At 35.3% G+C, this 25896-nt stretch overlaps 1 protein-coding gene and 2 pseudogenes across 1 annotated transcript; 1 reads left to right on the forward strand and 2 right to left on the reverse strand.

Annotated features, from left to right (window-relative positions):
• Positions 1-5308: 5308 nt before the first annotated feature.
• LOC136320587 (olfactory receptor 51F2-like) lies at positions 5309-6259 on the forward strand. Its single transcript, XM_066253744.1, has one exon. The coding sequence runs from the start codon at positions 5309-5311 to the stop codon at positions 6257-6259; it is 951 nt and encodes a 316-aa protein (XP_066109841.1).
• A 10323-nt stretch (positions 6260-16582) lies between these two features.
• Positions 16583-17325, reverse strand: LOC136319593 (olfactory receptor 51F2-like; annotated as a pseudogene).
• A 2285-nt stretch (positions 17326-19610) lies between these two features.
• LOC136320588 (olfactory receptor 51F1-like) lies at positions 19611-25163 on the reverse strand (annotated as a pseudogene).
• Positions 25164-25896: the final 733 nt, after the last annotated feature.

The following is a 25896-nucleotide window of genomic DNA, read 5'->3' on the forward strand; positions in this document are numbered from 1 at the left end:
ACTTATCAAGAAAAAAAGACCCAAATAAATAAAAATAGAAATGGAAGTGGAGAAGTAACAACCAGCATCACCGAAATACAAAGGTTGCAAGAAAATAACGTGAAGATCTATATGCCCCAAAATTGGACAATGTAGGCAAAATAGATAAATTCCTAAAAACATACAATCTTCTAAAAATCAATCTGGAAGAATTAGAATTAGGCAATCATTATCCTCATTCTAAAACCAGATAAAGATACTATGAAAAAATAAAACTGTAGGCCAATTTTCTTGGTGAATGAAAATGCTAAAATTCTCAACAAAATATTAGCTAACTGGATCCAGCAGTACATCAAAAAGATCATACATCATGATCAAGTGGGATTTATTTTGTGGAGGCAAGGCTGGTACAATATTTGTGAACTGATAAATGTGAACATCACATAAACAAAATAAAAGATAAAACTCATATGATTATATTGATAAATGCAGAAAAAGTATTTGATAAAATCCAGCATCCATTTATGATAAAAATTCTCAGCTAAGTGGAAATATAAGAAACATACCTCAACATAATAAAGGTCATATATGACAAACTGACAGCCAACATCATATTCAATGGGCAAAAATTAAAAGAAATCTTCTTAAGATCAAGAACAAGGAGGGGTGCCCTCTTTTACCACTATTATCTAACATAGTTCTGGAAGTCCTAGCAACAGCAATCAGAAAACAAGAAGAAATAAAAGGCAGCCAATAAAATTTGGAAAAGAAGAAGTAAAATTCATATTTGCTGATTATGTACTACTGTACATAGAGAACCCTAAAGTCTCAGTCAAAAAATGACTAGACCTGATAAATGAATTCAGCAAGGTGGCTGGAACTAAAATTAATATTCAGAAATAAGTGGCATTTTTATACACCAATAATAAACTGTCAGAAAGGAAATTAAGGAAACAATCCCCTTCACTATTGCAACAACAATAAAAAATTAAGTACTTAAGAATAAATTTAACCAAAGAGGTAAAAGATTTGCACTCAGAAAATTATAAGACATTGAGAAAAGGAAATCAAGGAAGATACAAACAAGTGGAAGCATATACCATGTTCATGGATAGGAAGAATAAACATCATTAAATTGTCTATACCACCCAAAGCAATCTACAGATTCAATGCAATTCCTATTAAAATACTAATGGCATACTTCACAAATCAAATATTCTAAAAATTTATATGAAACCAAAAAAGAACTGGAATAGCTTCAGCAAACTTGAAAATGAAGAACAAAGTGGCAAGTATTACACTTCTTGATATAGAGTTATACAACAAGGCCATTGTAATCAAAACAGCTTGGTATTGGCATAAGAACTGGTATATAGGTCAATGGAACAAAACAGAGAACCCAGAAATAAACCCATGCCTTTATGGACATTTGATATTTGACAAAAGATTCAAGAATATACAGTGGATTAAAGACAGTCTTTTTGATAAATGGTGTTGGAAAAATAGGCAGGTACATGCAAAAGAATGAAACTAGATCACCAATTCACACCATTCACAAAAACAAACTCCAAATGAGTAAAAGACTTAAATGTAAGTTGTGAAACCATAAAAATCTTGAAAGAAAACATAGGCAGTAGGTTCTCAGACATCTTTTGTAGCAATATTTTTGTGATATATCTCCAAAAGCAAGTGAAATAAAGGACAAAATAAAAAAATAGGACTATATCAAACTAAAAAGCTTTTGCATAGCAAAAGACACCATTAACAAAAACAAAAAGATAACTCACACAATGGGAGAACATATTTGTTGATGTGGCTGATAAAGGGTTAATACCCAGGAAAGTAAATAATCCAATTAAAAATAGACACTTCTCCAAAGAAGACATATAGATGGCCAATAGGCATATGAAAAAATGTTCAACTTCACTAATCATCAGAGAAATGCAAATTAAAACCACAATGAGATACCACCTCACACCTGTCAGAATGACGCTCATTAACAAAACAACACATAACAAGTGTTGGAGATGGTGTGGGGAAAAGGGAACCTTCCTGCACTGCTGGTGGGAATGCAGAGTTGTGAAGCCACTGTGGAAAACAGTGTGGTATTTCCTCAAAAAATCAAAAATGGAACTGAATTTGACCCAACTATCCTACTTTTAGAAATATATCTTAAGAATTCCAAAACACTGATTCAAAAGAAGATATGCACCCCCATGTTTGTTGCAGCATTACCCAAGTGTCGAGGATGAGTGGATAAAAAAGCTATTGTACTTATAAACAATGGAATACTATGTGGCTGTGAAAAAGAAGTACATCTTGCCTTTTGTGATGGCATAGATGGACCTGGAGATTATTATGCTAAGTGAAATATCCAGAGAAAGACAAATATCCTATGATCTCACTTATACTTATATGTGGAATCTAATGAACACGGTGAACTAAGGAACAAAATAGAGGTAATGGGAATGGAGTGATGGCTGTTAGAAGGAAGGGAGATGCAGGGACTGGAACAGGGAAGGTGAAGGGATTAGTGCAATTACATATACATAAGACATAGATAGAGCTAATGGGACAGCAAATCCCGAGGGAAAGGGATGAGGGAATGAGGGGGAGGGAGGCAAAGGGGATGTAATTGGGAGCATATTGTTGGGTAGTGAGGGTGTTATATTGAGCAAAACACTTGAATCCATGTTAACACAATAAATTTTATTTTTTTATTTATTTTTTTTTTCACAATAAATTTTAAAAATTAATAAAAATAAAAGAACTAATGAGAATCAACACATGTTGTGATAGCAATGGATGCGAAGCTTCCTCCTGGGAGCTGTCCAGTTATATGTTCCTGGTCTTTTGTCCATAGAAAAGAATTCTCAGAGGGAGGAAAGAGGTATTTAAATATATCTTTCCAAAAATAGTTATTTATATTGGCCCAGTAGTTTTAGCACAAGAAAACTCAAGGTTGGTTTAATTCTCATAGAATTTAAGAAAAGGGAATTCTCTAGTGAATTGTGGATTTTGGGTCATAATGATGTATCAAGGTAGGCTCATCAGTTGTAGCAAATGTACTATCTGGTGGGGCACGGTGTTAATAGGAAAAGCTATGTATGTGTGTGGTAGGGGCAGGGTATATTTGGGAATTTTCTCTCAATTTTGCTGTGAACTTAAAACTACTCTAAAAACTAAAATCTTAAACAACAATAAAAATTAAATATGGGATACTTAGCATTTTTCATTCCAATTATTCCTATATCTAAAAATGATACTATCTATTAATTTTAATGTACTTTAAAGTTTTTAAATTTTGTTTTATAATCCTCTACATAAAAGTATTTGCCAATACTCCCAAAAAATCTTAAGTAGCATTATCTGGTAATATGAAGAAATACACACACACACACACACACAACACACGCACATATACACACAGTAAAAATAAGATAATGGGAAGCTGTGAAAAGGAAAAGAAAAAACAAAACAAAATGCATTCCTGCTCCCAAGCTCTGCTAATAGAGATCCCTGAATTAGAATAGTTCTACTATTTCCCAGGAGTTTTCTGATTAAGAGATTTCAGGCAGTCTGAGTCATGGCTCCTTATATATGCCACCTGTCTCTAAATAAAACACCTCCCTAGCTCCTGAGGCCCTTCCTGCAAACAGAGCAGGGAAGATCACAACTCCATACTTTGTAAGTGAAATAATTTTATTCAGGGAAAAAGATCAGACTTTACTCACACTAGGTTCCTTTAAGAATGAGGAAGATGTATTAATTGCAATGAGCTCTCATGGGTGCGTAATCTTCCTGTTCTCAAGCAAGCCTTTCTTGACCTTTCCCTACATAACCTGTTAATGTATACAACCTCTGCATGTTAAACACAAACCCTTTATTGTGTATATCATGCTGCATTTTATTTGTTGACGTGTTTGTTTTCTTCACTATCCTATCCTTTGATAAATATCCTTGAAGGAGATGCTGTCTAATTTAGTGTTGTATCCTTATTTTTTGGATTACAGCATACACTCAGTAACTTAATGTTAAACTAAAGTAATTCTAAAACTGAGAAGCTGGAGGTAGTGTTGTTTTCAGAGAGAAGCAGGAAGGAGTGTTTTTTTTCAGAATAAGAAAAATATTAAGAAAGGTTGCAAAAATCATAGCTGTGGAAGACGAAAGCTCCACATGAAGAAGATATAAACCAGGGAACACTGCCTAAGTCAGACAGATAATATTACCATCTTTTCTCTCAACTATTATATGATAAAATGTATGGATCAGTATAAGGGGTATTCAAATAGACATGAAAAGGAAATAATTGTATAATGTTTTAACTATAATTTTTAAGATGATAATAGCTAATATTTGGTGATCTTTTATACCACAAAGTGATAGCCAATTGTTTACCATACATTAACTAATTTAATCCTCACAGTAATTCTATGGGGTATGTATATTATTATTATACTGTATACTTTAGAGATGGAAAGTTCCAGGCACACACAGGTTAGTAATTTATCATGTGGGTTACTCAATTGATAAATGTTTCAGTTCATGTTTGAGCCTATCAGAGTTTAGAATATGTAATTCTGAAAAATTGATTTGGGTGCCAAATAAATATTCATGACATCAAAATATCCATAATACTGACCTCTGAGACCTTCCATACTCAAATAATTCTGTTTGTAATTGGCTTGAGTACTTATACTTTTTATGTAATATGAAAGTAATTAGGTACAGTTCAAGTTATGATACTATAAATAAGATGTATGTCCATATAGGATATTATCACAGCGACTGACAGAGAATAGGGGCTCAACAAATATTAGCTCTTTCCTATGATTAGATATAATCAACTTAATTGACAGAAACTACCCAGATGATGAAGAGAAGATTTCTTTCTAACCCAAAAGTTAACTTACTGTATTAAGTATACTGAATCACTGCATATACTGTTAGCTGTTCATCTATAACTTTATACAACCCTATAGACATATTTCAATAAATATTTATTGTGTGTCTATCAAATGAAGTCAGGAAGTGATGGGTAAAATATCCCTGAACAGACATGTAAATTTCAATAAAATGGGTTACTGTTATATTTGTTTGTGCACAAATTCTGTATATATAATTCTGTATATAGTTAATTTACTATCTTCTGCTTCTTGATTAAATGTGGTCTTAGTTTTTTGTAACCACTTTTTATAAGTTTTATATATAGTATAGATATCATCTTCTATAAATGTGAAATAATTGATTTCAAGTTGATTACATTCTAAAGAAATATAATTTATCATTGCAGGATACTCAGATTAAGATTTGGCAGTTTGAGTTCAACATGTCAACTTTCCAGAATACTACATCCTCTTCCATCATTTTTCTACTGACTGGTGTCCCTGAGCTGGAAGCCTTCCACGTCTGGATTTCCATTCCTTTCTTCTTTCTCTATATAACTGCCCTCTCAGGAAACAGCCTGATTCTCTTTGCCATTGTCACTCAGCCCAGCCTCCACAAACCCATGTATTACTTCCTCTCCATGCTGTCCATCACTGACTTCGGCTTGTCCATATCTACCCTAGTCACCATGTTGGGTATATTCTGGTTCAATGCCAGGAAGATCAGCTTTAATGCCTGCTTGTCACAGATGTTTTTCATTCAGCTTTTCACTGTCATGGAATCCTCAGTGCTCTTGGCCATGGCTTTTGATCGTTTTGTGGCCATTTCTAATCCTCTTAGATATGGCTCTATCTTAACTGATCTTAAAATAGCACAGATTGGAGTAACTATCATCACCAGAGGGACACTAATATTGGCTCCAATGGTAGCCCTTCTTAAAAGACTGTCCTACTGCCGCAGCCATGTTCTCCACCACTCCTATTGCTTCCACCCAGATGTGATGAAGCTTTCCTGCACAGACACCAGGATTAATAGTGCAGTTGGGTTGACTGCCCTGATCACCACTGCAGGAGTAGACTCAATCTGTATCATCCTTTCTTATGTTTTGATCATTAAGACTGTCCTTAGCATTGCATCCCCAGGAGAGAGGAAGAAAGCCTTTGGCACATGTATATCCCATATTGGGGCTGTGGCTGTATTCTATATCCCACTGATCAGTCTGTCCTTTGTCCACAGATTTGGGAAACGGGCCCCACCCTATGTCCATACTCTGATTGCCAATGCCTACCTGCTGATCCCCCCTGTGATGAACCCCATCATCTACAGTGTGAAGACCAAACAGATACGCAGGGCTGTGTTGAGAGTTCTCCATCCCAGTGCAGCCAAGAACTAAATGTGTTTTTAAAATTTATATTTCTGGTCATTGCATAGAGTAAAATGCCACTTTTAGCAGTTAAAATGTTGTTTCTTGCTTGGGTTAGAAGCATACCAAAAGATCACTTTAACTTTTCTTTTAAGTGAGAAGAGGGGAAATAGAGAGACAGAACCCCACATGCAGGGGGTCTGTACCCATAAGTTGTCATATTTCATTACCTTCCATCCCACCCAGCCTTAGGCAGCTATTAATCTACTTTCTGTCTCCACAAATTTGCCTATTTTGCACATAGTATGTAAATTGACTCACGTAATATGTGATTTTTTTGTTACTGGTTTATTTTTCAATGAGCATAATTTTTTCAAAGTTCTTCTATTTTATGGTAAGTGTAAATACATCACCGTTTTCATTGGTGAATAATATTCCATTGTATGAATGTATCATGTTGTATAGAGCTATTTTTTACTTAATAAACACTTGGGTAGCAGCACCCTTTATTAAAAACACTTTTGATTCCTCATTGACATGTCTTGGCATCTGTGTCAAATATCAATTAACAAGTGTGAGGAATTATTTTTGTACTCTCAATTCTATCTGTTGAGCTTTGTAGCTATCCTATGCAGTGTCACACTGTCTTGATGACTGTAGCTTTGTAGTAAAATTTGAAATTGTTAAGTGTGAATCCTTCAACTTTTTTTAAAAGATGATTTTGGTTATTCTAGGTGTCTTAAAATTCCATATGTATTTTGGGACCAGCTGTCAATTTATGCAAAGAAACAAACAAATTTTGGTTAAGGATTTTGTTACATTTATGAATCTATTTTGGAGTATACCTGTGTTAACATTGCTGTCTTCAAATCCATAAACATGGCATATCTTCCCATTTATTTAAGACTACTTTCATTTCTTTGAAGCAGTGGTTTTTTTTGTTTACATTGTTCTCAGTGTGAAAGTCTTGCACCTTCTAGACTGAATTTATTGCCAACTATTTTAACTCTTTATGATGTCATGGTAAATAAAATTTTTTCTTAATTTCAGTTTTGAATAGCTCCTTGTTAGTATATAGAAATATAGTTGATTTTTTTATATATTGCTGTTATACAAATTTGATTGTCATTTATCAGATTTAATGACTTTTAGTACATTTCTTACAGTGAAATGTTATATACAAAAAAATCAGAAAACATGCAAAATAGGTAGATCTAATTATACTTCTACCTTTACAATCTGAATAAGTTTTATTTCATTGCCTTTTCTAAATAACCTGGCTAAAATATATATAACGTTGAATAAATTGATGAAAGGGACACCCTTGTTTTGTTCATCATAGTAGGGTAAAGCATTCAGTTTTGATCATTTAGTATAATGTTAGTTGTAGATTTTTCATAGACATCTATAATCAGTTGAGAAAATTTCTTTTTCTTACTAATTTTTGAATGTTTTTATTATAAATGGATGTTGAATTTTGTCCAAAGCTTTTTCTGCATCTCTTCATCTATTGAGATGATCGTGTCATTTTTGTCCTTTATTCTATTGTTTTTTGCAATGTTAAATCAACCTTGCATTTCTGAGATGAATTCCACTTAATGTATAATTCTTTTTATATGTTGCTGGGTTTTGTTAGCTAGTATTTTATTGAGTAGAATTGCATCTATATTCACAATATATATATTTAGTTTTTAATATTCTCTCCTGTGATATCTTTGGCTGATTTTGACATCAGGGTAAAATGGCTTCATTAGGAGGAGTTGGTGTGCATTCTCTTCTCTTCTTTGGAAGAGTTTATAAAAAGTTGATACTATTTTTTTAAAGTGTTTAGTTAATCCATCCATCTAGACCTGGTGAATCCAACCATCTAGGCCTAGGTGTTTCTTTTTTGGAAGTTTTGATATTACTAATTCATTGTCATCAAAGAACCAACTTTGGTTTAGTTGATCTTATCTATTATTTTTTTATTTTCTATTTCATTCATTTCCACTGATATAATCATTAATTTTTTCCTTTTGCTTAAGTTTAGTTTGTTCTTTCTCTTACCCCCTACCACCCCCAGGATCTTAAAGTGGAAGTTTAGGTAATTGATTTTAGATATATTTTTTTAAAATATAGGCTATAAATTTTCTTTTAAGTAGTCTTGTTTCACATAGCACTTTCATTCATCTCAAAGTATTTCTTTTTTTGACCATGATTACTTATGAGTGCACTGTTTAATTTTCAAATATTTGTGAATTTCCAAAATTTTTTATTCTTGTATTGGTATTTATTCATTATTGTATTATTATATTTTTTAAAATTAAATTTAACATGGTGACATTGGTCAACCAGAGTACATAGATTTAGAGAAAACATCTTCGCATTATGTGGACAATCGATTATGCTGTATACCCTACACCCAAAGTCAAATCATCTTCTGTCACCCTATATTTTGTTTCTTTTTAAACCCCTCCCCTTCCCCATCCCCCTTCCTCTCCACCCTTCCCTTCCTCCTGGTAACCACTGCTCTTTTATCTATGTCCATGAGTCTCAATTTGTGTCCCACCTATGTATGGAATCATACAGTTCTTAGCTTTTTCTGATTTATTTATTTCACTCAGTCTAATGTTATCAAGGGCCATCCATGTTCTTGTAAATGGTACTATGCCATCATTTCTTATGGCTGAAGAGTATTCCATTGTGTATATGTACCACACCTTCTTTATCCAATCCTCTATTTGAGGATATTTCAGTTGTTTCCATGTCTTGGCTACTATGAACAATGCTGCAATGAACATGGGGGTACATGTGTCTTTATGTACCAGTGTTTTCGAGTTTGAGGGGTATGTACCCAGTAGAAGGATTGCTGGGTCATATGGTAATTCTATTCTTAATTTTTTGAGAAACCACCATACTTTCTTCCATAATGGTTGTACTAATTTACATTCCCACCAACAGTGAATGAGGGTTCCTTTTTCTCCACAGCCTCTCCAGCACTTGTTATTACATGTCTTGTTGATAATAGCTAATGTCACAGGAGTGAAGTGGTATCTCATTGCAGTATTTATTTGTATTTCTTGAATAGCTAGTAAAGATGAGCATCTTTTCATATATCTGTTGGACATTTGTATTTCTTCTTGGGAGAAGTGTCTGTTCATGTCCTTTTCCCATTTTTTATTGGATTTTTTATTTGTTGCTAAGTTTTGTGCGTTCTTTATATGTTTGGATATTAGCCCCTTATCTGAGCTGTTGTTTGAAAATATCATCTCCCATTTAGTTGCTTGTCTTTGTTTTGTTGACAGTTTCTTTTGCTGTGCAGAAGCTTCTTAGTTTGATATGGTCCCATTCACTTATCTTTGCCTTCACTTCTCTTGCCTTCAGGGTCAAATTCATAAAATGTTCTCTATAGCCAAGGTCCATGAGTTTAGTACCTATGAATCCTTCTATGTAATTTTTTGTTTCAGATCTTATATTTAGGTCTTTGATCCATTTTGAATTAATTTTTGTGCAAGGAGATAAACTTTAGTCAAGTTTCATTTTTTTACATGTGGCTTTCCAATTTTCCCAGCACCATTTATTAAAGAAGCTTTCTTTTTTCCATTGTGTGTTTTTGGCTCCTTTATCAATGATGATTTGACTATATAAATGTGATTTAATTTCTGGGCTCTCTATTTTGTTCCATTGGTTTATGTGTCTATTTTTTTTTTTTTTGCCAGTACCATGCTGTTTTGATTATTGTGTCTTTGTAGTATAGTTTGAAGTCAGGACTTGTAATGGCTCCAGCTTCATATTTTTTCCTTAAGATTACTTTGGTTATTTGAGGTTTTTTTATGGTTCCATATAAACATAATTTTTTGTTCCATTTCTTTAAAAAATGATATTGGTATTTTGATGGGAATCACTTTATATTTGTATATTGCTTTGGGTAATATGGCCATTTTTAAAAATTTATTCATTTTAGAAAGGAGAGAAAGAGGGAGAGAGAGAGAGAGGAGAGAGACAGAGAGAGAAGGGGGGAGGAGCAGGAAGCATCAACTCCCATATGTGCCTTGACCAGGCAAGCCCAGGGTTTCGAACCGGCGACCTCAGCATTTCCAGGTCGACGCTTTATCCACTGCGCCACCACAGGTCAATATGGCCATTTTAACTATATTTATTCGTCCTATCCACAAACAAGGAATATTTTTCCATTTTATTGTGTCTTTTTTAATTTCCTTTAATAATGCTTTTTAGTTTTCAATATATAGGTCGTTTACATTCTTTGTTATGTAAATTCTTAGATATTTTGTTGTTGTTGCAACTGTAAAAGGGATTATTTTTCTGAGTTCTTTTTCTGAGGTTTCATTGTTGGTATATAAGAAAACAATAAACTTCTGTATATTAATTTTGTATCCTGGAACCTTACTGTACTGGTTTATTGTTTCTAATAGTCTTTCTGTGGAACCTTTGGGGTTTTCTATATACAAGATCATATCATCTGCAAAAAGTGAAACCTTTACTTCTTCTTTCCCAATATAAATGCCTTTTATTTCTTTCTCTTCTGATTGCTACGGCTAGAACTTCCAGCACTACGTTGAATAAGAGTGGAGAGAGTGGGCAATTTTGCCGTGTTCCTGATTTTAGAGGAAAAGTTTTCAGTTTTTTACCATTTAGTATGATGTTAGCTGATGGTTTGTCAAAAATGGCCTTTATTATGTTGAGATATTTTCCTTCTATACCCATTTTGTTGAGTGTTTTAAACATAAAAGGATGTTGTATTTTATCAAATGCTTTTTCTGCATCTATTGATAGGATCATATGTTTTTATTCTTTGTTTTGTTGATATGGTGTATTACGTTAACTGTTTTATGTATGTTGAACCATCCTTGTGTCTCTGGGATAAATCCCACTTGATCATGATGAATTATTTTTTTGATTTGTTGTTGCATTTGATTTGCTAGTATTTTGTTTAGGATTTTGCATCTCTATTCATTAGAGATATTAATCTGTAGTTTTCTTTTTTTGTGTGTGTTGTCCTTGCTAGGTTTTGGTATGAGGTTATGTTGGCCTCATAAAATGTGTTTGGAAGCACTGCTTCTTTAATTTTTTGGAAGACTTTGAGAAGGATAGGAACCAACTCTTCTTTGAATGTTTGGCATATTTCACTAGTATAGCCATCTGGCCCCGGAATTTTATTTTTGGGGAGGTTTTTGATAGTTTCTATTTTCTCCCTGCTTATCGGTCTATTTAGGCTTTCGACTTCTTTGTGATTCAGCCTAAGAAGATTGTATTGTTCTAGCAGTTTATCCATTTCTTCTAGATTGTTGAATTTGGTGGCATATAATGTTTCATAGTATTCTGCAATAATTCTTTGTATATCTATGATATCGGTGCTAATTTCTCCTGTTTCATTTTGGATTTTGTTTATATGAATTCTTTCTCTTTTTTCCTTAGTGAGTCTTGCCAGAGGTTTGTCGATTTTATTGATCTTTTCAAAGAACCAGCTCCTTGTTTTATTAATTTTTTCTATAGTTTTTCTGTTCTCTATTTCATTTATTTCTGCTCTAATTTTTATTATTTCTTTACTTCTGCTGATTTTGGGTTGCCTTTGTTCTTCTTTTTCTAGTTCCCTTTGATGTGATGATAGGTTGTTTACTTGGGCTCTCTCTTGTTTTTTCATATAAGCCTAAAATGATATGAACTTCCCTCTTATTACTGTATGTTTGTAAATGTTTTAATTTCCCCTTCAAATTTGAAGGATAGCTTTGATAGATATAGTATTCTTGGCTGGTAGTTCCTCTCTTTCAGTACTTTAAATGTTGGGGCTCTTCTGACTTGTTGAGTTTATGCTGAGAAATCTGATGATAGCCTAATGGGCCTTACTTTATATGTTATATTCTTCTTCGTAGCAACCTTGAGGATTCTTTCTTTGTCATTGATTTGTAGTAATTTCATTATGATGTGCCTTGGAGTACGTCTGTTTGGGTTGAGGTAACTCAGTGTTCTGTTTGCTTCTTGGATTTGAAGCTCTAACTCTTTCCACAGGCTTAGGAAGTTCTCATTGATTATTTGTTTCAATATGTTCTCCATTCCCTTTTTTTCTCTCTTCCTCTTCTAATATACCAATTATTCTTATATTGCTCTTCCTGATGGGTCGGACAATTCTTGTAGAGCTTTCTCATTTTTTAAAATTTGTAAGTCTCTCTTCTCTCTGTTGTATCTCTAGTTGCTGTCTTCATTGTCAATGATTCTCTCCTCTATCTGGCCTGTTCTATTGACTAAACTTGTTATCTCATTTTTCAGTTTGTATATTGAGTTTTTCATCTCTATTTGGTTCTTTTTTACAGTTTCAATTTCCTTGGTGAAGTACTCTTTTTGTTCATTAAGTTGTTTTTTGAGCTCACTAAATTGCCTTTCAGTGTTTCCTTGTATCTTATTGAGTATTTTTAGAGCTTCAATTTTGAATTCTCTGTCATTAAGCTCCAAAGTTTCATGTAATTTAGTTTTTTTCTGGAGATTTTTTTTTTGTATTTTTCTGAAGCTGGAAACAGGGAGAGACAGTCAGACAGACTCCCGCATGCGCCCGACTGGGATCCACTGGGCACGCCCAGCAGGGGGCGATGCTCTGCCCCTCCGGGGCATCACTCTGCCGCTACCAGAGCCACTGTAGCGCCTGGGGCAGAGGCCAAGGAGCCATCCCCAGTGCCCGGGCCATCTTTGCTCCAATGGAGCCTTGGCTGCGGGAGGGGAAGAGAGAGACAGAGAGGAAGGAGGCGGGGGTGGAGAAGCAAATGGGCACTTCTCCTATGTGCCCTGGCCGGGAATCAAACCTGGGTCCTCCGCACGCCAGGCCGACACTCTACCGCTGAGCCAAGCGGCCAGGGCCTTTTCTGGAGATTTTTCATCATCTATCTGAGCTATGTCTCTGTCTTGTATATCCATATTTGATTTCTTTTTCTTTGATGGCATTTGCAAGTGGTATTGTTAATAACCCCAAGAGATGATTATTTTTTTTTCTGGCAGGGGGACTGTATTACATGATTTGCCTCTGTGAGATTCTTGGGTGTTCTGCTGTCACTTTTGTAGTGATGCAGGCAGGGCCTTCATGTTGGTAGGAGGGGCTTGTTGCCAGGACTTTGCAACTCTATGGTTTTAGAAATGGCTGAGCAGGGGTCCTCCAGGACCCTCCCCCATGTCCCAACAGACCAGATGATCAGGCATGGGGTGCTCCCGCCTCTCACAGGAGAGAGCAGCCTGGAGACCTAGTGGAGGGGGTCCACTACCACCACTGTTGTCACAGCAAGGGGAGAAATGAGGAGCCAGGAGGCTGGGGTGACACAGTCCAGTCCCTTCTCCGATACCACTCTAAGCACTCAAAGCACAGCCTTGGCCAGGTAGGCTCTGCAAACCGTGAGCCAGTGGTCGAGCTTCAGAAGCAGTTGAGGTAAGCTTGCAGATCAGGGGCGTTTAGTGTCTCAAGGCTGAACAGCCAGCATATCATGTGCGCCCCAGTGCCCTGTGGGCCAATCTCCACAAGCTATTTGCCCATAGTTCTTGGGAGTGTGCCACTGGTTTTGTGTTTGCCCAGTGCCTGTAATCTTCCAGCCCTGCAATCTTCCAGCCCTGCAATCACAGATGTGGCAGACTCTGGGAAATGGCCCTGCTCTTCGTTCTTGGTCATCACCCCCATTTCAGCTCCTTCCTCCCAGACTCTCCTTCTGGCTCCAGGTCCAGACAAAGCCTGCAGCAACAGTGCCTCCCTGCCTCAGGTCCATGAAGAAAGAGAAAGACTCAGTCCTCTGGTATTTTTTTCTTCTTCTGAGCTTTGGCTTGCTTTCTTATGCAATCATACCTTTGTCTGTCTGGTGTATGTATATTTCAGGTTCATCCGGGTTTTTTTTTTCTCTGCATATAGTTGTAGAATTTGTTGAAATTTAAAAAGGAAAGATCAGGATTATCTCTCACACCACCATTTCTCTGATGTTTGTCAAATTTCCAAATTTTTGTCATTGATTCATAATTTAATTTCATTGTAACTCACTTCTCTTGGAGCTAAACCCCTGCTTTTACATGCATGGTACCAGATAAGATAATATATAGTCTTTCAAATTTTTCAACTTGTTGTTCTGCCTTATAATAGAGCTTGGAAAAGGGTGATTGCTGCAGTATTCTCTGATTTCTATGCCTGGAATTGAGCCTCTGCCATATAAGTGAGGCTGGGTGGATAAAGAGAACCACTGACTTTTGCACTCACCTGAAATTTAGCTTCTACAATTGGAGCTGGGATGTGGGAAATGAGAAATACTGTGGTCTGTTCTTCCTGGAAGATATTGTGGCCTTACACTGAGAGCTGGTGAGGATGGTGTGGGGTGAGCAAGTGGTAAAGGAAGCCCTGTGTTCTGGCAACACCTACCTGGCATGGAGCTATCAATATGCTTAGCTGTGGGGAGAAGAAAGGGGCTAAATCTGGTTGTAATTCAAGTGAACAGTGACTCCCACTGGTCTTATAATGATTTACCAAATTTTCTTAAATAAATTGTTTTTCATTTGCTGCATCCCCTTAAGGCAATTTCCAGATATATTAAATGCATATAAATTTAACTATAACTAAAGGTATTTACAGTAGTTTTCCTGAGGAGAATATTGATGAATCTTTTGCTGCAATTCTGAAAGTTGAACTATCCAATTCTTTGTTTTTTTTTGCTTTTTTAACTTTGTTGGAGTGACATTCGTTAATAAAATTACATAGATTTTAAGTGCACAATTCTATAATATGTCATCTGCATATTGCATTATGTATTCACCACCCCAAGTCAAGTCTCCTTCTATTACCATTTATCTCTCCTAAATCCTTTTTTACCCCCCCCCACCTTTTCTTCTCTGAAAACTACCATACTGTTGTTTGTGTCTATGAGCTTTTTTTTTTCTTTTCTTAATCTCTTCCTCTTTTTTACCCAGCCCCCAAATCCCCCTTCCCTGTGACAGCTGTCAATCCTTTTGCTATTAGTCTATTTTTAAAATAATTTTTATTTATTTATTTATTCACTTTAGAGAGGGGGGAGAGAGAGAGAAAGAGAGAGAGAGAGAGAAGGGGGAGGAGCAGGAAGCATCAACTCCCATATGTGCCTTGACCAGGCAAGCCAGGGTTTTTTTTGTTTGTTTTTTTTTGTCTTTTTCTGAAGCTGGAAATGGGGAGAGACAGTCAGACAGACTCCTGCATGCGCCCGACCGGGATCCACCCTGCACGCCCACCAGGGGGCGACGCTCTGCCCACCAGGGGGTGATGCTCTGTCCCTCTGGGGCGTTGCTCTGTTGCTACCAGAGCCACTCCAGCGCCTGGGGCAGAGGCCAAGGAGCCATCCCCACACCCAGGCCATCTTTGCCAATGGAGCCTCGGCTGCGGGAGGTGAAGAGAGAGACAGAGAGGAAGGAGAGGGGGAGGGGTGGAGAAGCAGATGGGCGCTTCTCCTGTGTGCCCTGGCCAGGAATCAAACCCGGGACTTCTGCATGCCAGGCCACGCTCTACCGCTGAGCCAACCAGCCAGGGCGGCAAGCCAGGGTTTTGAACCAGCAACCTCAGTGTTTCCAGGTTGATGCTTTATCCACTGCGCCACCACAAGTCAGGCTGCTATTAGTCTATTTTTATTTGTTTGTTAGTTTATTAGATTCCACAATATGTGAAATTATATTGTATTTGTCTTTTTCTGGCTGGCTTAAATTCTTTATTTTATAATTCAAAAAACATTGTGAGTATTTCTTGAATGTCCCAAGTTGTATTATACATTCTTTTCATATATTTTTTTTTACTTCTTTGGCTTATATGTATATATTTTAACACAGCACACAAATACTTCAGATTTTAATTGGTCACTTACGGTATTCACTAATTATGACATTATTTTTACTCTGCCGTTCTACCATATTGTGAAGTGTTCAGCAATAGTGTATGTTAGTAAATGAGAGAATGAATCAATGATAATTAAATTATATGTAAGAATTCTAGATAACAAGATCAAACTTATGTAAGATTAAATAAAACATTTATTTGTATACTTTAAGAAAGCAAAACAAGACAGAATGATATGTTATTTCAAGAACAGTTTTGGAGGCTAGTTCTAATGGTAAGTGTTCATTTTAGCCATTGTCATCCATTCTTTCAAAACTTTACTAACATTTCCATAATATTAAAATATTTCACTGGGCATTACTACAGAGTGTATTAGTAATAGTTGTATTGGAAATGAAAAAGAAATTTCTGCCAAAATGCATCCCCCAATGACCTTACTCCACCTAGTTTTTTTTGGGGGGTCATTGATAAAAGAGATAATATTGATTAAATATTAGGTTTTGGAGAAATACTAAGGAGCAGATTTTATTGAGGAAGTGTTAGAGTCAGATCTCACCTGCCCTGGGAAAGAGGACTTTTTTAATGGCTCTATGGATCTGCTTGGTTTTCACACTATAAACAATGGAATTCATCATTGGTGGAATAAGCAAATACATGTAGGCCATAAGAGTGTGTACATAAGGATGTGCCTTTTTCCCAAACCTCTGGACAAAATGAGAAGGATGTAGAAGATGGCAACAGCACCTATGTGGTAGATGCAAGTGCTAAAGGCCTTATGCCACTCTTCTGGGGAAGCAATGCTTAAGTTGGTCTTAATAATCAGGATACAGGTGAGAAGGATAAAGATGGAGTCCACTCCTGCAGTAACTATGTGGGCAATAAGTCCTAAAACACTATTGAGCTTATTGTCAGAACTTGAAAACTAGATTATATCAGGATAGAAACAATAAGAATGATGGAATACATGGCTTTGGCAGAAGGAGAGTCATTTAAGAAGCAGGACCAGGAGCATGAGGATCACCATCCTTCTGACAAGAAAGGCAAACCACACTTTGATGATGCTAGGATCAATCAAGATGGTAGTGTATCTCAGTGAGTTACAGATGGCAATGAAGCAGCCAAAAGCCATTGCCAGGAGCACTGAAGACTCCATGACAGTAAAGAGTTGAATGAAAAGTGCCAAGGCAACACAAGCATGGAAACTGATCTGCCTTGCAGTGAACCAGAGCATGCACAGCATAGTGATTGGTGTTGAAATACACAAACCCAGGTCGGTGGTTGATAGCATAGAAAGGAAATAGTGTAGTTATTGCTTTTAAATGTCAGCTTGACTGAGCCACAGAATGCTCAGATATTGGGTTAAACATTATTCCTCGGTGTGTCTGTAAGGATGTGTCTAGAAAAGATTAGCATTTGAATCAGTAGATTTAGCAAAGGGGTTTGTAGTGCCCAACATGGGTGGCCTTTATTAAATTAATTGGGGTTTAAATAAGACAAAAAGACAGAGAAAAGATGATTTCTCTGTTTCTGTCTGAATGCTGAACTGTGACATCAGTCTTCTCCCGTTTTTGAACTGGAATTTACCCCATCAGTGCTCTTAGTTCTCCTACCTTTAGACTTGAACTGGAACTTTCACCACCAATTATCTTGGTTCTTAGGCCTTCAGACTTGAACTGGAATTGTACCACTAATTTTCTGAGTCTCTAGTTGGCAGGTCGCAGATCGCGGGACTATCAGTGTCCATAATTATGTAAATTCCTCATAATAAATATTCTTTCTCTTTCTCTCTTCCTTTTTCTATTTTTCTTTCTCTCCTCTATTGGTTCTGTATCTCTGAAGAACCCTGACCAATATAGTGTAAAAGAAGGAGGAAAATATAATAGTAACAAAATTTTTGGATTCAGAGGACTCAATAGAATACTTTTGGTTGATATTTTCTCATTGGTAAATTGAAGACTATAATAGTTATAGTTACTTAGCAAGATAGTACAGACCTATCATTTTTAGAATCCCACAATATATCATGCCTAACACTATGTGCTTTATATGAACTATGTCATTTAATTAAAAAATCATATTGCTTATAAGATTCCAGTTTTTTTAAACCTAGACAACTAAAAACTAGAGTGAAAAACAATTTGTAATATTTCATACCCTGAAAAAGTTAGGTATTAAATTCCATTTTTTTTGAGGAAAGAAAGATTGATTTATTGTTCCACTTTTTTATACATTCACTAGTTGATTCTTGTATGTGTCCTGACCAAGGATCAAACCTGCAACCTTGGCATATCGGAATGACACTTTAACCAGATGAGCTACTGGGCCAGGGCCTCTAAAAGTCTACTTTTTAGATTTTTTAAATGCCTGATGACTTTTGCTTTAAGACCTGTAGCATTTTTTAAAAACTTAAAAATCATTTTTAAGTCATAAATTTACAGTTTAAACAATCAAATAGTACTACTAGAAATATTATAAAAAAGAAGCATTTCTTGCCCCTCTCCACTCTATAGTCCCAATTTCAGCTCCTAAATTCCATTTTTGTAAATTCAAAATTTGTAATAGTTCCACTATGCTACATATAAATGTTTTTCCATGGTGGTAACCTTGCTGGAATAACATTAAAAGAATAACCTTTGTGTTATATATACATGTAAGTTACTAAAATATAAAGTATTCATGGAATTTTCCCCCCTCCAACAGCTATATACTATCATTGCTCCTTTTCTCTAAATACTTATAAAAATGCATAGATACTAGGGTTTCAAACACTTGATATTTTATAGATTTGTTTTTCCCTTCCTGATTTTTGTTATTTTACTTAAAACTTATTTCCTTGTCAATATTCAAGAGAGATGGAAAGGCTTTATTTCCTTACATGCAAATTTATTAAAGCTACTGGTAAAATTAATAGTGTGTATTGTATAACAAGAACTGCTGAAATCACAAATTTAAGCTATTGATATGTCAGTTAGTTCTGCTCATTTTCATAACCACTAATGACATATATAACGTAAGGAATGGGTGTCAATGTTGAAGTAAAGCCAAGAGTAAAGCCCACTATTAGGAAAGCTGCATGATGAAGCAGTTAGCAGACTGGTTTTCTTAGACTGCAGAGTATGTCAAAAAAAGAAGAGGTAGATTAAACTTTAAAGAGAAATTGAGCCCAAATTGTGTAAGACTTAATAGTAGACAGAAATTGTTGCTTCATTTAGTTGTTGGATGAGAAATAAACATGGAAGAGACACTTATTGGTTTGTTTTTTAATTTTATTTGAGCTGGATATTTGGAAAGTGAATTTAAAGTGAATGACAGTTTGTAGTGGGAACAGCATAGAAATGGGAGATCAGTTAGTCACTTATAGGAATAGGGTAACTGAGAGATAGTGAGAATGTGAGTTAGTTTTTTGGTATAGAAATATAAGATTGCCTTAGGTAAGATTAACTATATTGCAGAGACATTTGAATTTGGATAATGTCTAGTTCCATCTAACCTTAAAATTACATGGGTTTATAACCACAATTTGGTATAAATTTTCATTGACTTTGAGACGGGTCTATATGGGAACAATAATTGTTAAATGTGAGTTCTCTTGGAACACAGAAGTTTGAGCATAGCTTTTTGAATCTGCTTTGTTTTCACACTGTAGATGATGGGATTCATCACAGGGGGAATGAGCAAGTATACATTAGCAATGAGTGTGGGTACATAGGGTGGAGCATGTTTTCCAAATCTGTGAACAAAAGACAGGCTGATCAAAGGAATGTAGAATATGGCCACAGCAGTAATATGAGAAATGCAGGTACTGAAAGCCTTTTTCCTCTCCTCTGGGGATGCAATGCTGAGAACTGAGCGAATGATCAAGACATAGGAAAGCAGGATAAAGATAGAGTCCACCCCAGCGGTAGAGATTATTGCAGTTAGTCCAAATGCACTATTGATCTTTGTATCTGAACATGAGAGCTTCATCACATCAGGGTGGAAGCAGTAGGAGTGATGGAGTATGTGGTTGCCACAGAATGACAGACGCTTAAGAAGTAGAACTAGTGGTGTCAGAATGACAGTCCCCCTGGTAATGACTGCCAAACCAATCTGTGTAATCCTTGCATGAGTTAGAATGGTAGTGTATCTCAAGGGTTTAGAAATGGCCACAAAACGATCAAAAGCCATAGCCAGGAGCACCGAGGATTCCATGAAAGTGAAGAGGTGAATGAAGAACATCTGTGATAAGCAAGCATTGAAGCTGATTTCCCGCGCATTGATCCAGAATATTCCCAAAACTGTTGTCAATGTAGAGATGCATAAGCCAATGTCAGTGGCGGATAACATAGAGAGGAAATAGTACATGGGCTCATGGAGGCTTGGATCAGTGAGGACTGTGAACAGGATAAAGGTATTCCCAGAGAGGGCAGTTAAATAGAGGCAGCAGAAGGGGATGGAGATCCAGGTATGGGCCCATTCAAGTCCAGGGACTCCAGTCAAAATGAAGATAAGAAAAGTGGAGTTATGATAGATTGACATTATGGTCTGAAGAAGCAGAATTCTCTTATAAGCTCTTCACTTTCTAAATTTAGAATTTTAAAATTACTTTTAGTTAAAATTTAATATACATTTATTTTACAAAACTTTAGAGTATGACTCAATGAAGTTTGACAACTGTAATGACTCATGTAACAACTTCCAAGATTAACTGATAATAACATTACCATCAACCCAGGAGATTTCCTAAAGCCTCATTCTTATCAATGTCTTTTTCTGCAGTAACCATTCTTCTGACTTCTATTGTCATAATTACTTTTTTCTGTTCTTAATCTTGATATAAATAGAATCATGCAATATATGTTATTTGCATCTTGCTTCTTTCACTCAATATTAATCAGTGAGATTCATCACTGAAATAAGATATTTAATTAAGTTCAATTTACTTAGATACATTTATTTGGTGTTTACCACTATCTTGTATGCTTATTAATATTTTTGGTTATATTTTTATCCTTCAACTGGATTATAAATTTATACTTATTAATATAATCTCATGAGAATAAGGGGTTATTTTTAGCTAATTTTATAGTAAAATTATTTGCTTATAGTAGATATTGAATATGTTTTTCCTAATTGATTTATATTTTATTTTTCTTTCTTGAAATATTCTATTTAACCACAAGTAGGACTTGGCCTAAAAAAATACTTGATTAATTTTGGCTTGGAATTTTAGAAATATTAAAATAAGATTTTAATAGAGGGGAATCATCTCTTTTCAGGGACTACATATATAATAGAATCCATTCAAGATATAATTAAAATAATTTACTACCTTTTCAGAAACTAATACAACCAGGGACAGAATTAAAAGTATAGAAAGAGGCCTAGGTAAACATTTAGTTAAATATAAAGGAAGCTTCTTAAACCAGTAGTGATAAAGTAAATTATTGAATTAATGGAGTTGTGTAAACAGCCTTTGAAAACAGTATAATAAAGCAAACACCACAATATATTTATATAAATTACTTCCTGATGGTTAAATATTTACTTATGAATAAATCACATATAATTTAAATGTAATCAGGTAAATATTTACACAATCTTTGAGTGAGAATTTTTCAGTGAAAACACAAAAGATATAAACCATAGAGATAAGGATTGATACATTTGACTTAATAAAATACAAAAACAATTGTTTTATGATTTAAAAGTCCTTTAATTCCAGGGTTAAAAGGATAATTTTAAACTGGGAGACATATTTGAAGCTACACAACATTTAGTTGAATAATGTGCTTATAATAAAATAGTAAAAAAAGAGAAAAGTTAATAAAAAAATGGGCAAAAGACATTAAAATGGAATTTTCCAAAGAAGAGCTCCTAGTAATGCAAAAAAATACTTGATTTGACCATCAGCCAGTGGTGAGATTCAAATAATTTAACAACCAGTTCTCTGCCCTAATGACCGTTTTAAGTATAAAAAAAAGATAGACTGAAAAGTAGCTTATTATTTCATGCATTAATACCAAAACAAGAACAATAAAAGAGGTACACAAAACTAGATTATGTTATAAGAGTTTTAAAATATTAATGAAAAAATGTTAAATAATACCTGATAAAAACAATAAAACTATTACTTATGATATTTCCATATTGCTTCTTGATTGGCATCCTCACTTGCAATTTTTTTCACCTATGGACGAAATGAACATTACTATGGGCACTTACACATGCTGTTGTGGAGAAGAACATTAAAAAGGAGTAAGGAATGTAAATTTGTGATTTCCACATTGGGCAGTTGCCCCAGCACCCACCTTAGAGAGAACCCTGATTACAAGTGCCATTTTAACAACTGGTTTGCTGAATTCAACAAAAAGTTAGGTATTGGTTCTCCTGAATTGGTGCGAACTGGCTGAATCTCACCACTGCCATCAGCCAAAGGAATAATAATTAGAACAATTGTTTTTGATAAATTAAATGATAAAGATTAGCATGGATTGTTTGACTGAAAGAAAACTACTCTTCCATGGTGGAGAGTGATTAGGTAAAATGTCATTTACCACTCATTTGTCATTATTTGTTCAAACACTTAAGATTTTATTTCCTTTGAATTAACAATTTGATTTCTTAAAAATTACTAGTAGTGATAACAAAAGCCACTGTTGCTAGTGTGAATATTATGTGTATATATAAAAATCAATAATTTATTCAATAATTTCTTAATTATTTCAATAATTAGGTACCAATTATCTATTTTGTGTACTTAACCCTCAAAATAACCTTTTGTTTTTAAGGTATGAGTATTTATAGGTAGATAAATATAATATATATGAGATATTGTGCTAAATTCCTTAAGTTAGAAATTGGCTTATTCTTTATTTATATTAAGAAAGCATAGGGCAGAATGCTATATCCTATGGTTATTGAGAAATAAATGACATATATGTTTTTGACTTATTAGTTCCTTTGACATTTTTTAGTGTTTTGTTTCTTCGCCTAATGTAAGAACATTCTCACACGTCTCTAAAAAATAGTAAGATTTCTGTTCTGACAGAAACATATGTGCAACTTCATCAGCTTGCCCAGCAACTGTTTCTCAGCATTGTTTTTTTCTAAAGTGGGCAAAGAGGGAGGGCGCAAGAGCTGGTGGGCTAGTATGTGCTTAGTATTAAGTAGGACCCGGTAGTCTGGGATTGAACCCTGTTTTGTGATTACCACCTCCCAGTCAACCTCACTCTAGTCAACTTGGTTTCTATCAGTAAAATGCTAGAGTGTGTAACTGAACATAAGTTGGAATATGTGCCTGAGGTTTTAGAAAAAATGGGTAAAAAACATTATCCTCATCTAGTCTCTTGGAAGTATGAGTAATCAAGAAAAGGGTAAAACATCTCTACTTTTTAAAAAGAGAATACAAAATCTGGTTTTCTAGATTACCAGCCATCTCTTACATAAAGAAAGGTCTGAAATTATATTCTGCTGCAGAGGAAACTCAGTTACCATGGCATGATGATTTGTCAAAACATTGGATACCAGCACAATCTCTCTAGGATAAGAAAATGGTATCCTTATGATTGAAAACGCCAGGGATTCAAGTAATTAAATGTATTTATTTAATTGCTTTGTCTTTTCTCAGAGAATGACTTGAAAGATTTATTTATTAAACCTTTTCCTAAATTTAGAAACAGTGTTTGTGGAATGTCACAAAGTTAACAACCTACATGGAAGTGTAGCAGTGACTGCAGCTTATGCAGGCGCTGACCTGAGGCACTGAGTCTCAATACTCAGGGGACTGGACTGAAATATGAACTAAGTGAAAGGATGGAAGATAGATGAGAAGATAGCTTTAATATTTCATAGAGAAAAGAACTTAATATTGAATCAGTTTCTCTACTAGATATCTCTACATGTTACTTTAGCAACACCATTAGTAGGCTCTAACAGTCTCCATTTTCAGGTGAGAGGACCTAATGAAGAGCTCATTAAAGGTTCCCGTCAATGGATATAATGGAGCCAGAGTATGTATCCAGGTTCTTCTGATTAAAAGTATTATTACTTTACTATGCACACTGTTCTGGTGTTCAGACAAAAATCACAAGGAAATATATCAGATTACTGAAGACATAAAAGACTGAATGGGAAAAAGGTGCCACAGTAAGTGTAAACCAATTAAAAATGTAAGTTAAACAACAGTGAGGCTATGCCAGTGATTTGGCAATTTGGTTATTATGTCTCAGAGAATGCAAATAAGAAGCACACTTTTTGCTATGATTAGCTAAACAGATAAAGATAAAATCTTTATATAAAATTTGAAATTTCTTTTTTTAATTTTATTTTTTATTTATACTTTATATTCAATATTATTTTGTATTAGTTTCAGGTGCACACAGCACAGTGGTTAGATCATCCTATATTTTATGAAGTGGTCTTCTTGATATTTCTAGTACTCACCTGGCACCATACATAGTTATTACAATATTATTTACTATATTGTCTACACTGTACTCCACATACCTGGGATTATTTTGTGACTACCAATATGTAGTTCTTAGGTATCTGAAGTTTTTTTAACAGATGTCAGGCTCATGGTAGTGAACAAAAGAGTATAGCATAAGTATAAGATGCTTGGTGCCCTGGCCAATTGGTTCAATGGTAAAGTGTTGGTCTGGTGTGTTGATGTCCTGGGTTCAATTCTCAGTCAGGGTACACAGGAGAAGCACCCATCTGCTTCTTCACCCCTCCCTCCCTCTCAGTTTCTCTGTCTCTCTCTCTCACTCTCTTCTCCTCCCTTCCTGCAGCCTGGATTGATTGGAGTCTGTTGGCCCTGGGTGCTGAGGATGGTTCCAAGGCCTCCACCTCAGGCACTAAAAAATGGCTCCAATTGCAAAGAAACTACGGCCCCAGATGGTCAGAGCATCACCACCTAGACGGGCTTGCCAGGTGGAACTCAGTTGGGGTGGCATGCAGGACTCTGTCTCTGCCTCCCCTCCTCTCACTGACAAAAAAAAAAAAAAAAGAAGCTTGGAGGGTTTGGAGATTAGAGACCAGGGGCAAATAGAGAGGGTCTTACCTTTCAAGATGCAGAGAATTAGAAAGGATACAAATATAGTTGTTGGAAGAGCAATGTCAGAAGACAAGGTGAATTATTATCATTAACTTTACTTTCAAAGAATTCTCCTCGTTTATCTAAGCTAAATTGCTAATGATGCAGCTTAAAGTCCCAAGGCACATTTTATTTTACTCTAGACACAAACAAGTACTATTTCTGATTGGAGAACATCTACTTGCCTTGGTCTTTAAACAGCAGGGAGATACTTCTCTTATCCTTATTTGAGTGAGGTAAACGAAGCTAACCGATTTACCTTTATGAAAGGAGGATTTTTATAAAGAACCATGATGGTGTAGCCATTTACCCAACTGAAACTAATATGCCCTTGGGAGATTTCTGTGCCATTCTGTTGAGCTTTCCCTGTCTGCCCCCTGGGTGATTTAGCTGGCACCAGGAGATGTAGATGCTTAGATAAGTGGAAAAGAACCAAACAAAGAAAAATCAACATAGTGACACAATAACTCTTTGTTTACATGTTGTAATTAGAAATAAAATTGAATCATTACTTTGAACATGGATATAACATTTAAGATAAAATCCTGGAATTTATCTTTCATTCTGCTATGTGTTTCTTGTAAATAATCTACTATACTTTTGTGTACAACTAAGTGGAATGATACACGCTTTAAAAGTATTTCCAAGTAATATCATAATTTCAGATATAGTCATGTGCAGTAAATGTTTGTTAAAATGAGCAAATGGGCTCTTAAAATTAGAAACAAGCAGGAAAATATAATGACAAAGTCGAGGGGCTCCATAGGGGTTCCCTTTTAATGG

This window comes from Saccopteryx bilineata, chromosome 1 (assembly GCF_036850765.1).
Source record: "Saccopteryx bilineata isolate mSacBil1 chromosome 1, mSacBil1_pri_phased_curated, whole genome shotgun sequence".
NCBI lineage: Eukaryota > Metazoa > Chordata > Mammalia > Chiroptera > Emballonuridae > Saccopteryx > Saccopteryx bilineata.

Excerpts from the sequence above, each read along its gene's own strand:
- LOC136320587 (XM_066253744.1), top strand. The coding sequence starts at position 5,309 with ATGTCAACTTTCCAGAATACTACATCCTCTTCCATCATTTTTCTACTG.